Below are 15,634 nucleotides of genomic sequence, written 5' to 3'. Positions count from 1 at the left end.
AGGAAATTATTTTTCAAAAAATGGATAAATAAAAAAGTTTGAATTTTAATCAGGCACAGACAAAACATAATATTTATATATAAAAATGTAAGCAAGAAAAAAAAATTCAATCTATAATTATTTGTATAGTCAGATGATTAATATGGATGTGTATGTAAACTTCCAACTTAAACTGTATATATTTTTCAAGCAAAACTTTATTTATCAAGGGATCCAAAATACAAAGGCATTATTAGAAAAATTAAGATCATCACTCGACATCAACAAATCGCCATCCAACACAAGGGAAGTTACAAAGAAGAAAGATCAGACAGAATGGTATCACAACATTGTTAAACAAATTGGTAATAATTATGCTATTACAGCTTTTTTATTCGTAAAGTCAGATAAGCAGTAGAAATATTAGTAGAATATACTCAATATCTCCAAAAATTTGATGGAATTTGTTTTCTAATTCAAAAACTTGAATTGTGAATATACAATTTTGACCAAATAAGCTACGGGTAGGCAACAAAACTAAATAATACATTCTTCCAGAAGAAGCCAGGGCTAAATAGTCCGTGATGATTAACCAGCTGTGTCCATAGGCCGTTGCCCACTTTTCATTGGCGTGCAGCAAATTATGAAAATATGACTGAATATGGTTCACACAAGAAGCTTAAAGTCAGCCTACATTTTGTTAATCAAAATAGGAACCTTGAAAATAATTTCAGTTGAGAAATGACACCAGTAATAGCAGAATAGTCCCCATGAGTCGCATTTTCATATGATGTATATATTAAGAAGGTTATTTCCTTAAAAACTAATGAAAACAAACCAATGTCTGCCCATTATTTAATACAAAGACAATATGGCTTGATATTTTATATCATGATATTCGATCTATCTTATTTTGTTCATATTTGGGAGGCACTGGACTATAAACCGCAGGTGTTCACGTTGCATTTTGGGATATTCACACCAGAATACATGCAGCTGATTAGCCTGTAAAAATATACAAATAAGCTGGATGATACTTTAAGCTGCATTGTTTAAAATGGGCGAAAAAAGTAGCGGTTTAAAGTCCAAAAAACACAGTATGTAACCAAATACTTACATACAAAATAATGCTTTATGAAATGACGATTTACTGTAGTTCGTGATGTTTAAAAAAATGAATGTGGAAGGATTTCAAGAGAGCCCTTGCATCGTTTGATTGTTCTGAAAGTGGCCCTCGGAGAAAATAACCCCAATGTCTTTTCTATCCCAACATTATAGACATATAATGTTGAAAAAACAAATCTTTTTTTTGTTGTTGTTCTTTTGCAAATTAGTTGTGCAGCGCAATAATAAGGCTGTAAAAGAACTACATTTAAATATTTTGAAAATTAACTTATTTAAAAATAAAGTTGATCACCCAGTGTGATGAATTGAGCCATCTCGTTTGTGATTCTATTGACTTTCTTGCTGTCGCTGGAAATTTCTCTTTGTTCTGAAAAGTCTTTTTTAGTAGTGTACGAATAAATATTGTATTTTTCACACTACAAGACATACCTGAGTATAAACTGCACTAGGCAAAGAATGCATAATGAAGAGGAACATTTTTTTATAAGTCAAGGCTGGTTTATCCTTCTGCGGCGGACCAACGCCGTCAAGGCAGACCCGATTTACGACCCTCTGCTGTAGCCTGACGTGCACCTCCACAAAATCCTGACTACGCGTCACGCCAACGTGTGGTGACGTGACGCAAATGGACTGTGATTGGTCCGCTTAAACTGTTGTTTCGGGTTCAGCGCGAAATCACCGCCATCTACAAAGTACAAACACTCTTGCGCTACACTCAAAAATAGACCAAGCCGACGAGAGGATCATCGAAGAGGTCTGCAAGTACGACCACCTGTACAACGCTTCATCAATGCATTATAAAGACTGCCAAATGGCAAGCAATTCGTGGAAGGAGCTCACTGAAAATACAGGGCTGGAGGTCAGCGAATTCATTAAAAAAATCGAAGAACCTCCGGGACAAGTATGTGTGTGTTCGGAAGTGAATGGCCACATGAAGCAGTGACCCAGACGGCTGCCTCGGTGCTTTTATGATAACGTGTTTACCATTAAGGCTTCCGACGCAGTTTAGGAAGTTCCATAGCTGCCAGAAATCTGCTATGGCTTCCCACTGGCTGGTTTTAAGACACGGCACAGAAATCAGACAAAACGTTGGACAACGAAGCTTGCTGGCTTCCTCCCAAACCTAAAATTCGTAATGTGACTGCCAGTGTCTGTGCGGCATAAACAGTCGGACAGACCACCTCCGCAACAGTCTTCTGCGTCGCCTGCGCCTCAACATTTGTATGATCAACATTTGTTGTTCAATGTCGATGAGCTGAAGATCCACATTCAAGCGTTCCATCTCCGTTGCTATTGTTGTCTAACCGGAAGAAAACTCAAGGAATTCGACAAAAGTCCCCCCAAACCTCACAAACACAACGCAACACCCCTCTACTGGCTTGGTGGTGAATTACAGAGCAACGCGTTCCCTTAAAGCAGAACTTCGAATGCTCGTTGACAACATAGGGTATACGGCGTCGCTACTCCGTCACCGCAACGCAGAAGCATAATTTAAGGTTCACAGTGTCCATTTTTCAATAACTAGATGAAGGGAAATTACATTTAAAAAACAGTACTAACCTTTAAAAAGAATGAATCAATAAAATGCATTTGCTATAAGAAAGTTGAGGCTGTTTCTGTAAGCAGGGTGGACCTATCGATAACATACCACTTTGGAGCAGTGATTAACACCCGAGGAGTGAAGGCAGCAAAAGACAACATGCCATCTGGAGTTGGTCCACCTTGGAGCGGTATAAAGGAGGAGAAGGGAGCAAAAGGCACATTTCCTAGGGTTGGAAGACACACTGTGGCACCTATTCTGGCGAAGCCAACAGCTGACGTCGAGAATAACCTTGTCCCCGTTTGGCATCAAGGAACAGGAATTCCATGGACTTATGATCAATCACATGAACCAACATAAACACACACCCTCCATTCCTCATCCTGATCTATAAAAACGGCGACCAAGCCTTGGCTTGGTCAGTATACTCCGATCATTTTTAGGCTAGGATAGTTAGCTCACAGACCCAGCATGCTGCTTATACTCCTTTGTCAGTAACTTAGGAAAATAAATTGTTGATGTGGAACACGTCGTTATTTGTGGAGTCCTTTTACGAAAACGAACACTTGCATGGAGGATTAAAGAGTTAACAGGTAATTTAAAACACAGGTTCCTTTATGGAGAACAACAGTATAAATGGGCATCTGTTAGCATAACATATTAACAGTTTTTTGGGATAGCTATAGCCTTAACAACAAGTTGTCAGAGTGGGGGGGGGGTCATATACAAACTGCCTGACTTCCCAGTCAAACTCAATTGATAGTCCATCGCAGCTAATGAGTTAAAATTTAAAAATAAATACATTAAAACTCCAAGATCTTTTACATCCGATTCCAGTTTTCCCTCTCACACACACTGCAACTGAACAGTTTCCTCTTCATGTGTGTGCATGTGTGTTGTTAACCGCCGCTTCTTAGTGAATCCTTCACCACAAACTGAGCAGACAAAAGGTTTCTCCCCAGCGTGCGCTCGCGCGTGGCTTGTTAAACATGACTTGAAAGAAAATCTTTTACCACAAATCGAGCAGGCAAACGGCTTTTTCCCAGTGTGTGTTCTTGCATGGTTTGTTAAATTGGACTTGTTGGAGAATTTTTTGCCACACATTGAGCAAATGAAATCTTTTTCTCCCGTGTGTAATATAGTATGCTGCTTTAAACCTGACTTTGCAGAGAATCTTTTCCCACAAAATGAGCAGGCAAAGGGTTTTTCACCAGTATGTGTTCGTGTGTGCACTGTTAAACCAGACTTGCAAGAGAATCTTTTGCCACAAATTGAGCAAACGAAATCTTTTTCTCCTGTGTGTAATATCGCGTGCTGCTTCAAACTTGACTTTGCAGAGAATCTTTTCCCACAAAGCGAGCAGGAAAAGGGTTTTTCACCGGTGTGTGTTCGTGTGTGCATTGTTAAACTTGATTCACAAGGGAATATTTTGCCACAAAATGAGCAGGCAAAAGTTTTTTCTCTAGTGTGTATTCTCATATGCCGCTTTAAACTTGATTTAGTAGAGAATTTTGTCCCACAAACTGAGCAGTCACAAGGTGTCAATCCAGAATGTGTTTTTATGTGATTTGTTAAATTTGACTTGAGTGAGAATCTTCTGTCACAAATTGAACAGGCAAAAGGTTTTTCTCCAGTGTGCATTCTTGTGTGGTTTGTTAAACTCATATTAGAAGGGAACGTTTTACCACAAATTGAGCAAGAAGTGTGTGTTCTTGTATGTATTTTTAAGTCAGCACTGTCCTTGAATGTGCTACGGCATATAGAGCAAACATGAGGGTTTTCAACTGGGTGAGTGGTTGCGTGCTGTTTTAAATGTGACTTAAAAGAGAATCTTTTACCACAAACTGAGCAGGAAAAGGGAGTTTCTCCTATGTGTGATCTTGTGTGTGTCACCAACAATGACTTGTTGCAAAAGGTTTTGTCACAAAAATGGCATTGGATGCATTTTTTTCCGGCTAGGCGTGCCATGTCATCAATAGAGAGTTGCTGTTTTTCATCATTTTCCTCATCGTAGTCAGAAGAATGTGACGTGGTGTTGCCACTGTGGTCACCATTAACCTTTTCAGTCTTCACTGTGACACCAGTCAATGGAAACTTGGATACCTCATACTCCTGCTGTTCTTCTTTAATGTGCGTGTAATCTGGCTCTTCTTCTTCTTCTTTAACACATGGAAAATGTGGCTCTTGCTCCTCAAGAGAAAGATGTTCCTCACTCATGTCTGCAGAACACAAAAAGCAGAAATATGCATAGTTTGCTCAAGTTAACAATCTCATAAATGACAATGTCATTAACTACTTGTTGCATTTATGCTAGGGTTGTCCCAATCCCATATTGCATATTTGCAAATGGGTTCAGGTTTGAGGATCTGCTGATACTGAGTACCTCATCTTAAGTTATTAAGTTATTTATTCATTACAAAACATACACCTTTTAGTTTTGTTTTTTTCCTTGTACATCTTATTTTGTCACTTTTTCACCCAATTCCTATCTTCTAAAATTATTGCAGTGTTCAAAACATTTTTGTTGTTCTTCTTATTGATTGTATATCCTTGTACATGTTATATAATTGTTTTGTACGATACCCTCGTATATCCTAATTTTTTAAATGCTTTGTGGCCTTTAAAAAATATCTTAAAAACCTGATTTTTTTCCACCCGATTTCGATTTTCTAGAAATTACGTGATCAGGCACGATTTCTGATCATGTGATTGGATCAGCGATATCCCTAGTCCTTATACCTTGTTGCTTCAAGCCCTTGACTCCTTCACTGCCATTGACAGTGATGAACATTAAATCCATTGTAATTAAGATGGCTGCCATTCAGTTATGTTTCACTGCCCTTGACGGTGATATATGCCCAATACAATTTAACGGGTTTGGTGGCATACTATTTGAAAATGTGTCTTTGTTCTTTTTTTCTTCAATTTAGTAAAAATTAAATTTATTGTTTGAAGTTTTAATTTTGTTTTAATTAGTTTTAGAATAATATCTGTTATACTACTCGTGGCTTTTTAAAATTTGCGTTTTTATTTTTTATTCATCACTAATTAAAAACATTATTTTCGTCTTTTACTTGACTGGCTCTACATTTAGATTGTCAGAACACGCAATATTCTAGGGTCGGGGTGGGCAACCCGCTCCTCGAAGGCCACAGTGGGTCCTGGTCTTTGTTCCAACTGATGCGACACAGACAGTTTAACCAATGAGGTTTTAGCGGATACAAGAAGCACCTGACTACAATAAACTGATTGCACTTATAAGAAACCAGATTGACTGTCCTCATAGTGGGTTTAAACAAAAATCTGCACCCACGGCAGCCCTTCTTGAAATAGTTTGCCCATCCATGTTCTCGGGGACTTAAACGCTCAAAATCCAAAAAACAAATAAATACAAAAGTAGATTAATTGTTGTCACCCCTTGGTGGCGCTAAATGTATAGAAATGATGATTACAAACGTCTTGATCAGGGTTCGGGAACCTTTTTGGCTGAGAGAGCAATGAACATATATTTTTAAATGTAATTCCGTGAGAGCCATACAATACTGTATGTTTAAAACTAAAAATACAAGTAATGTGTGCATTTTTTGTAATTTCAACACTTTTAAAGTACAATAAGTCTCAGAATTCTTTTTAATAACATAGTTATGCCGTTGCTAATCAATGATGAGTATTTCTTACCATTAATGCAACTTCTGGTGCAGCATGGTTTGCTGATGGCTTTGTAGTCTGGTTGATACTTGGTGGGGTTAAGCTTCATGCAGGCATTGAGAAACTTATGGACGGAGCACCATCAGTTCACACCGAAACAAGTTTATTCATTGGTAGATTTTTTTTCTTTAACGAACTCAGTGAAGGGCTTGAATAAATCCTCCCCTCTTGTTGTCCCTTTCATAGTCAAAACCTTGCAATCACGCTGAACTGCGATAAATAGCTTACGTCTGTTGACTCATCCTTATGTCCTCCTGAAAAGTATGATACTCCTCGTCTTTTTTTCTTTTTGCCATATTCTCAAAAGGATTTCTAAAATTTGATGACAACGCGGAAAACAAAATTGAAAATGAGGAAAGTTTACTTACGGATATCATGCACACGTGCACATCGGCCGCTATTTTCGACAGCAAAATATGGCAACCCCACTTGAACAGTGTGTCTGACTCATTTGCGTTGCCGATGCGATTGATAGATAAATAGACACGACGACATGTATGTTTGCCACTTTCCCACTAAAATTACTGTGAACCGGCTTACTAGTCGCCGGTTGTAGTATATGGAGTACGTGTCCCAGGATCACTCTGGGCTCACGCGGCCAATGGAATGGGACTTGGGGGGATGTAACGTAGCACATCTAAGTTGCTATTTGATGATATCTAGTGCGAAGTGCGGGAGTCTTGTCAGAGCATTAACAAAGTCAACATACGCCACAAAAGTCACGTCTGCTCATTACTGCACAACACCAGCGTATGACCGCTGACCGTCGCCGTTTTGCGCAATGTGCGAAGGAGTAGAACAAAACTTAAAAAAAAAAATTTTTTTTAATAATTAAAGATTTGTCTGGGAGCCAGATGCAGCTGTCAAAAAAGCCAGATCTGGCTCGTTAGCCATAGGTTCCCGACCCCTGGTCTAGATCATGCCCTCAAGTTTCGAGTATATTTATTTCATTCCAATGTAAAACTCTGATCAATTATATGAAAGTTGGAAGTACGATAAAATAATAAAATACGTCATCTTTGAACTCAAGTTAAAGCAGCTTGTGTTGGCACATAAAGCCAAAAAGACAAAACTCTTGCACGATTTCCCTCCGAATCACTAGCCATGGAAACGTGAATAATACACAATATTACAGAATCATTCACAACACCTTCGGTACTTTTCACTTTTTTGCATGTAAATAAATATGTAAATTATTTCCTAAATATGTGAGAAGCTGTATGCAGTAGTTAAAGTCTCGGTTCCTCATTTGCTTTACAAAGGTTCTATTCCAGCTTCACTGCTGGCGTCTTCCTTTCACACATTTCCCACTCTTTGGAATCATACTTGGTGTCTGCTTCGCAACTCGGTATTTTGGTTTAGCACAGTCTAGTTTACCTGCTAACAAAAGTCTCGACGCTTGAAACCAAAGATATCACATAAATAGAGACGTAGGTGCGAAAAGTCGGCGGCGTAGGTAACAGGCGGCTTTCTTAAAGCAGTGGACTTCTCTCGCAGGCTCTTTTGTAGCGAACTTGAGGTAAGTGAATTTCTCCACTACAATACTCTTAACTCAGCGAAGTCTTGGTGATTTTTCAAACGGTTTGCTTTATTTAAAAACAAAAGAAAGAAACAAACAAACAAAAAAAACATCAACATGGCTAAGATTTAGGCTGGGTGTCGCCAGTGTAAGAACGGAACTCATTCGTAACCCGGGGACTACCTGTACTGTATTCAAGAAGATTTGTAAGTATGCATTTAATCTACTGCATCTCTGACATTTATGAAAAACGTTTGCAGTTCAGCTCTTGCTTCATAAGTAAATAAAATTCATTTTCATTTTTACATGATGCAACCAGGAAATACCTTGAAAGTCAAACCGGTATGAGCGGATATTTGCGGCATCAAAAACTGAATCTGAAAACTTGAACTTTAAATATTTAACTTGAATAGCTGAAATATAAAACTATCTGAATTATGTCGTTTGAAACTGTATCATTAGATTTGAATCATTCACAGAGTATTGAATATGAATCATTTGAAATTTGTAATTCACCTTCACAAAAAATTTTACTCCTTTATTATTTCACCTTTAGGTCTCAGGATACAAATTCAGTTTGAAATACAGTATATGAATTAATATTGCAAAATTCAGATTCAACTTTTTGGTGACATACTGGGAAAAGCAATCCAATCGCAGGTAACAGATATTCTTTTGGCCAATCGGCACATTTGTTTTTGATCACGTGACATGCCCATTGTGGCTTGGCCAAATTGACTAGAAATAGTGATCTTGAAAAAATACAACAAATTAGCAAAAAAAGCTTTGCGTTTCATCTTTATTGAAACCTGTTTATTTTTCAGTGTAGATGAGTCAAGCTGTGACATCAAGAGTTCAATCTGCAGCTAGAGGAACTTTGCCTCGTCTGCGCCTAAGAGATGCGACGAAATCTAAATCACACTTTCTCCAGATTTCTTCCTTATAATATGATATACAAAAAATCTATAATCGTGTAAAGCATGTCCTATTCACTCAATACTTGAAATTTACATGCTCACGAAGGGAAGGTGTCACAAATGTGATCAAATACGAATGTCTTGAGGATATCTCTGCTACCTGCGATCTATTGCTTTCCCCCAAGTACCCGTATGTACATACAGTGGGGAGAACAAGTATTTGATACACTATCAAATACTTGTTCTCCCCACTGTACGTCCCCAAACAATTTAATCTGAATTTTCCATCTTGAATTTGTATGTGTCATAGTGAATTTGCATAGTGACAGTATTAGCTTATGTCAACTGCATATTAATGAGATATGTTATATGTATAATAATAAGAAATAGGATTTTGCAGAGAGGCTTAGAGAAAGACCAACTAAAATGGCTTAAAAAATGACCGTCTGGGCACTTTCAAGGCAAAATGTCATGCTAACCTGGTAAAATGGCATGTTGTGAAAAATAATGTAAAATATGTAAAGTTGAGGGCACCTTTAAAATGAACACCAAGCGACTTGATCTGACGATGCTGATTTTGATGTGTAGGGCCGATACATGAAACAACTGAGGGAAGAGAAAAATATTGCAAAAAATGAGAATGTTTATTTCAGTAGAATCAACACATGCAATTGTTTTATATGTATTATTTGTAATTCTTCATACAATAATCAAAATTGTATTCCAAACCAGAGGTACATACAGTACATGTCTAGACAAGATACACACATTGTAAGAGAAAAAAAAGCTACAGATTTACAGCTTACAGTTATTCATGAGTCAAATTATTATACATCAACTGAATAGCAGTAATGACATTCTTTGCCCATCATGACTTCTAGGTAAACTGCTGAGCACGAGTCTCAAAACTCAAGATTATTCAGATTAAGGTTCTGAGATGAAGACAATGAACTTCATCATTTGAATCATTGTAAAGTTTCCACGTTTGAATGTTTTTCACCACCACACTTGCGTCTTTTTACCTGTTTCTTACAAAACAAGCTTTTACCGCACATGCTGCAACTGACTGTTTTCTCCCCAGTGTGTTTTGACCTTACGTGCGTTGTCAAAGCTACCTTCTCACTGTAACTTTTACCACAAGCATTGCATGAAAACGGTCGCTCTCCTGTATGCACTCTCATGTGTGATACCAGTGCACTATTCTGAGTGAATCTTTTACCACAAATTGAGCAGGGGAAAGGTTTTTCGCCTGTGTGTGTTCTTGCGTGCGTTTTCAAATGTCCCTTTACAGAAAATCTTTTACCACAGATTGAGCAGGGAAAAGGTTTTTCGCCCGTGTGTGTCCTTGTGTGTATGCTTATATCTCTCTTCTGAGTGAATCTTTTACCACAAATTGATCAGACAAAAGGCTTTTTTCCAGCATGTAATCTTGTGTGCCTGATAAAACTTCCCTTTAGAGAGAATCTTTTATCACAAAGTGGGCAAGAAAAAGGCTTTTCGCCTGTGTGTGTTCGTGTGTGCGCTTCTAAAAGTCCCTGCTGATTATATCTCCTACCACAAACTGAGCAGAGAAAAGGTTTTTTTCCAGTGTGTGAACTTACATGTACTTTTAAACTTGACTGTCTCGAGAAACTTTTACGGCAGAGCAAGCAGGCAAAAGGTTTTTCACCAGTGTGTGTTCTTTTGTGTATTTTTAAATGTTCCTTCCGAGTGAATGTTTTATTGCAAATTGAGCAAACAACAGGCTTTTCCCCATTGTGTGTTTTCATGTGTCTTTTTAAATTTTCCTTCAAAGAGAATCTTTTACCACAAACCGAGCAGGAAAAATGTTTCTCTCCAGTGTGGCTTCTTGTGTGTGCTTTCAAATGTCCATTTAGCGAGAATCTTTTCCCACAGAGTGAGCAGGCAAAAGGTTTTTCACCAGTATGAGCTCTTGTGTGTCTTGTCAAATCTCCCTTTAGAGAGAATCTTCTACCACAAACTGAGCAGACAAAAGGTTTTTCCCCAGTATGTGTTCTTGTGTGCCTATTCAATGACCCATTGGTGGCAAAACTTTTGTCACACTGAGAACATTTCGCAAGTTTGTTGTCAGTGTGACATGGCGCATCACCTTCAGAGATTTCTTGGTCATCATCATCATCAAAGGCAGATGAGTTTGATGTTGCGTCAACTCTATCTGACAGTGGAGGTGAGAGGTCGTCTGCTTGGGATCCTCCAGAGTGATCTCCAACAACTTCTTCACTCTTCACATCACCTTCCTGCTCTTCTTTTAACTGGGTGGTCTCTAGATCCTCCTCTGCTTTAACAAAAGCGGGCCCTGGCTCCTGCTGCTGAGTAACAAGAGATTCTCGACAGTCTGCAGAAAGCAAACACAGTGTTGTTTGGTTACCATGGAGGACCAAATGGGATAGAATGATTACATTTTGAAATGAATACCTAAATTTGTCATTAATTAATTAAAATGTCAAATAAATAAAAGCGGCATTAAATGAGTCATTAATTAAAATACAAGCGTATTTAATGTAAAAAAAAAAAAAAATTTTTTTAAACATAATTATTTCATTATTTAATTTCATGGAAACATATTGCAGCACGTCAGGAATTTGTCAAACTCACCCATCAAAGTCAGTGAGTGGGACTAACGCTGATCTAAGATTGCAGAAGATTGCTTAATCGATTGCTGTCGTCTGAAGTCTTTCAAAACATGGTGGCTATGGAGGACTTTCTCAACTTACTCGGGAGTTAGTTAGATATATTGTCGACCTCGCTGATTATGTGAAAGCAGGACCTGCTGACCAAGAACATGTAGTGTGCAAAGCAGAGCAGTTTATTCACGTTGATGGCGTAATTTCAGCTCTTCGTTGCAGCACTTCATGAATTTATGAGCAAAACTTGCTCTTACTTATCCTCCACTTGTTTGACCCGAGTAAAGGAAGTGCCACCTAGTGTGTCAGAATATGTTTACTGGCTCTGCATCAATCGTTTATTTAAAAGTGACCCATCTGGAATTGATGTGCTGGGTGACTGATCAGGTGTTAGTTCCGCCCACTGACTTTGATGGGTGAGTTTGACAGATAAAATGAATTCATGAAGTGCAACACATGTCCATGAAATAATGAGTTAAATAGTAATTTTTTTTTTTCAACATTAAATACACTATTATTTTAATGATTTCAAGACACTTTTATTTATTTAAGTCCCATTTAATTAATTAATGATACTTATTTAAAGATGTATTTAAATATTTCATTTATGTCCCATTTGATGCCCCTTAGAAAGAAATATGAACTGAGGAAGCATTTTCGATGGCACACGAAATGTATTCATCAAACCAAAACCATGCAGTTGTGTGTTTTTGTTCTGTCCGGGCGTCATATAACTGGCAAACGTCAGAACAATGGCCATTGTCAGAGACCTAAGAAATTTAACATTTGCATACTTAAATACTTTCAGCAACTGTCTTTCATTTGAAGGTCAATTATACCAGGTGCCGTTTTCTCCTCTAGCACCCGAATGTCATGTACCAATGTACCAACATATTGAATCACACTCATGCATCACAAAGCTGTAATCACAAGGACTGTGTACTCTTTAATATGTCACAAAGAACAACTGAGAACAGTATATAAGGCACGAACACACAGCATTCAGAGTCAGGTCGTCAACAATTCAGCATACATTTGCATGCCAACTAGACATTACCGCTTGACCTGTTTTATTTGCCTGTCAACATCAATAAAATCCTGTGTCTGCGATATGCAACTGTTCCTCCGTCTCGTACGTGACACCGAATGTCCATAATTGCAACTCCAATAACCCCATAATTCTCCATGTGGCCAGTTGGTTACAGTATAATTATTATACTGTTGCTATTATACTATAATAACAACATAATGTGTCAATCAAATCACATTTTTATATCTTAGTGAAAGCATCGTAACAACGGTTAGCAATTTAGCACCATCGCATTTACTAAAAACCTTAGACATGCAAATCGGCAAAAAACATTAGTTCACTCACTGCCAACCCTCTCAGTCCAAATCGCAATTCTTGTTTAACCCAAAAAGTCTGTTTCTAAAAACCTAGCAAGCCTATATCTGTTTGGTGGGCGGTTCCTGTACATCCTCATTCTGCCCAAAGCCTCATTGTCATCTGACTACGGTATATTTTTGTGCACACATTTTTTTTTTTGCTAGTGCACAAATATTTTATGTGAGTGCACTATTTTTTTATGAGCACAAATTCATTTCACACATTTTTTTTGCAAACAAACATTGTCTCTGGTATTAATTTGAGTCCTCTCTCTCTCTCTCTCTCTCTCTCTCTCTCTCTCTCTCTCTCTCTCTCTCTCTATATATATATATATATATATATTAAAAAGGCATTTAAAGATTTAACAATTAAACTTATATTAAACCAGCTTGTGTTGATACTTAGAGCAAAACTATTGCACAATTTGGAAAACGGAGTAAAACTTAGATAATATCACCACAACGCATACTCTTCACTACAATGTAAATAAACAAGAATATTGATATGAGCTGGAAAATGCAAATTCTGGAGAAATTCTGATTGGATGCTTTGTTCTATGGGTCACTTCCTGTATATTTTCAGTTATTTCCAATAAATATGTGGCGTTTTTGGGTCACTTCATCGTTTACTCATATTTTAGTGCCATTGGTGGCGATAGATGTCCATTCCATTTCGGCTGGGAATGAGCGAATGAATGTTCATTCTTTCAACCTTCCTAATCAAAATGAATTGGACATCAAGCGCCATCAACGACACCCAGACGTGGGCATTCAAAGCCAGTCCTCCCAGTTTCAATGAATTGAAGGTCGATTTTTGTCCATGGCTGGCAGTGAGTCAATTTGAGTTATTTTCTTAATAATTTTAGGGTAATTACAGGACATTTCTTGTGGAATTTGGGTCACTTCCTGTTAATTTTAGTTTTAGGGCATTTCTAGGCCAATTTTTGTTGATATTGGGTCATTTTTTGCCATTGTAAATACAGTACATGGGGATATCTTGGTCAAATTTAGGTCGAACCATGTTTTGGGCACACACACACACACACACAAAAAAAAAATTAAGTAAAGTAAATTTAAGTCAATTATATTTTGAAATTTAAATACATAAATTAATTTGCTTTTGTAAACGAATGGAGCTTTTTTTGAGGTCGAAAAAAATGCATTTTAGTCGCGGTCAAATTTGGAACTATGACAATCGATCATAGTGCCTAAAGTCTGCGACACGTCGAAAAATTCTACGTTAGAAAATTAGTATTATGTGGGGAGCTTTACTATGCAACGCATCCCCATACTTAACAGTATTTCCAGACTAACCTGCAGCTAGCAGCTTGTTAAAAACAGTATCCAGCAGTAGTTGAGGTTGTGCCTCCTTTTCTACTCTACGAAATTCCTTCTCCAAATCCACTGCAACTGTTCTTCTCTCGCACATTTTTCCACACTTTGGGCTCGCACTCGGCGATGTGTTGATTTAAAACGCACGTCTTTGTTTGGGTGAAAGCTCAACTAGCCCACAAAGCTTCAACGAGCTGGTCTGTTCTCACTTTTTAACTTCCGGTTCACACATTCGGTAAATTTGTGCAGAATACTGCCCCCTCAGGTGTGAAAGCATAAGGATAGTTTGAGCTTGCTTTTTTCTTTTCTTTGAGACAATGTTTTTTTATTATATTAACATCGTTTGAAAACACATTACAGTCAATACAATCACAACTGACATTTTAACTATAGCAGAATTACATTAACATATATGCCAGGGGAACGTACAGTCTATTGAAATATATTATAGAGGCACATAGTGTCAAAGTTCTGCCATCTTTAACATTTAACATTTGTTCAAACGAGCTGATATTTTGTCATTCCCCCCCATATATATATATATATATATATATATATATATATATATATATATATATATATATATATATATATATATATATATATATATATATATATATATATATATATATAATATATACAGTATATAAAAGGTTTATAATTAGAGTAGCGGTATTTATGGATATACCATTTAGTAAAAAGTATTATCAGAGTAATAATATCAAACTTTGTTTTTTTTTAAATAATTTTATGAATAATCAGTGAAGCCAAAGAATAGATTTCTAAAACACAAGGAAAGGTCACAAGGCCAATAAAAAAAAAAAAAAAAGATCGTAGATACATATCCATAGTTCTGTTGAAAAATAACGATCCCAAGACAAATGATACACATCCTCAGAAGCCCTTTGACAAAAACAAGAAATTATATCAATATGCTTATTCTTTAAATACTTTTTCAAATATGCTCTGCATGGACAGACCCCATAAATAATCTTGAATTGACTTCTGTTATTTTATTGGTAACCAGATATTTGGAAGGCAAATTCCAAATCCACGATTTGCATTCCATTGCATTTCCATTCACAATTTGCAATTAAATTATTCCAGTAAAACACCACAAAATACATTAAAAAAATTATTAAATAACAATTAGTAATGTCTACAACAGGGATCCTGATTATTTGAGTCAGGTGTGTTGGAGGAGAGAGACATGGAAAACAAGCTGGATAGGGGCTATCAAGGACCAGAGTTGGATACCTCTGGTCTAAACGTAATAGATTCACAGTCAGATTCATTAACATGATCTGACATGATCAAATAACATGATCGTTCCTTCGGAAATAGCATATATGATAGTATCATATTCACTAACAGTAACAATGATTCCTTAGTTCTTTACAAATTATTGATAGCCTTACTCAAAAGAGAACAATTTCGAATTAAACACACAATGATTCATGTTCAAGAGCTGACTGCCACCGTT

At 37.1% G+C, this 15,634-nt stretch overlaps 1 protein-coding gene across 1 annotated transcript; it reads right to left on the bottom strand.

The window, feature by feature from the left end:
- Positions 1 to 14,351, bottom strand: LOC130913455 (gastrula zinc finger protein XlCGF26.1-like). Its single transcript, XM_057832093.1, has 4 exons — positions 14,134 to 14,351; positions 10,899 to 11,144; positions 9,323 to 9,394; positions 1 to 4,863 (listed from the first exon to the last, which is right to left on the bottom strand). Exons 1-4 carry the CDS (start codon positions 14,246 to 14,248, stop codon positions 3,491 to 3,493), a joined length of 1,806 nt encoding a protein of 601 aa, XP_057688076.1. The 5' UTR covers positions 14,249 to 14,351; the 3' UTR covers positions 1 to 3,490.
- Between the last annotated feature and the right edge of the window lie 1,283 nt (positions 14,352 to 15,634).

This window comes from Corythoichthys intestinalis, chromosome 1 (genome assembly GCF_030265065.1).
Source record: "Corythoichthys intestinalis isolate RoL2023-P3 chromosome 1, ASM3026506v1, whole genome shotgun sequence".
Classification (NCBI taxonomy): Eukaryota; Metazoa; Chordata; class Actinopteri; order Syngnathiformes; family Syngnathidae; genus Corythoichthys; species Corythoichthys intestinalis.
Note: the sequence above shows the minus strand (reverse complement) of the source record. Positions and strands in the feature narration are given on the sequence as shown.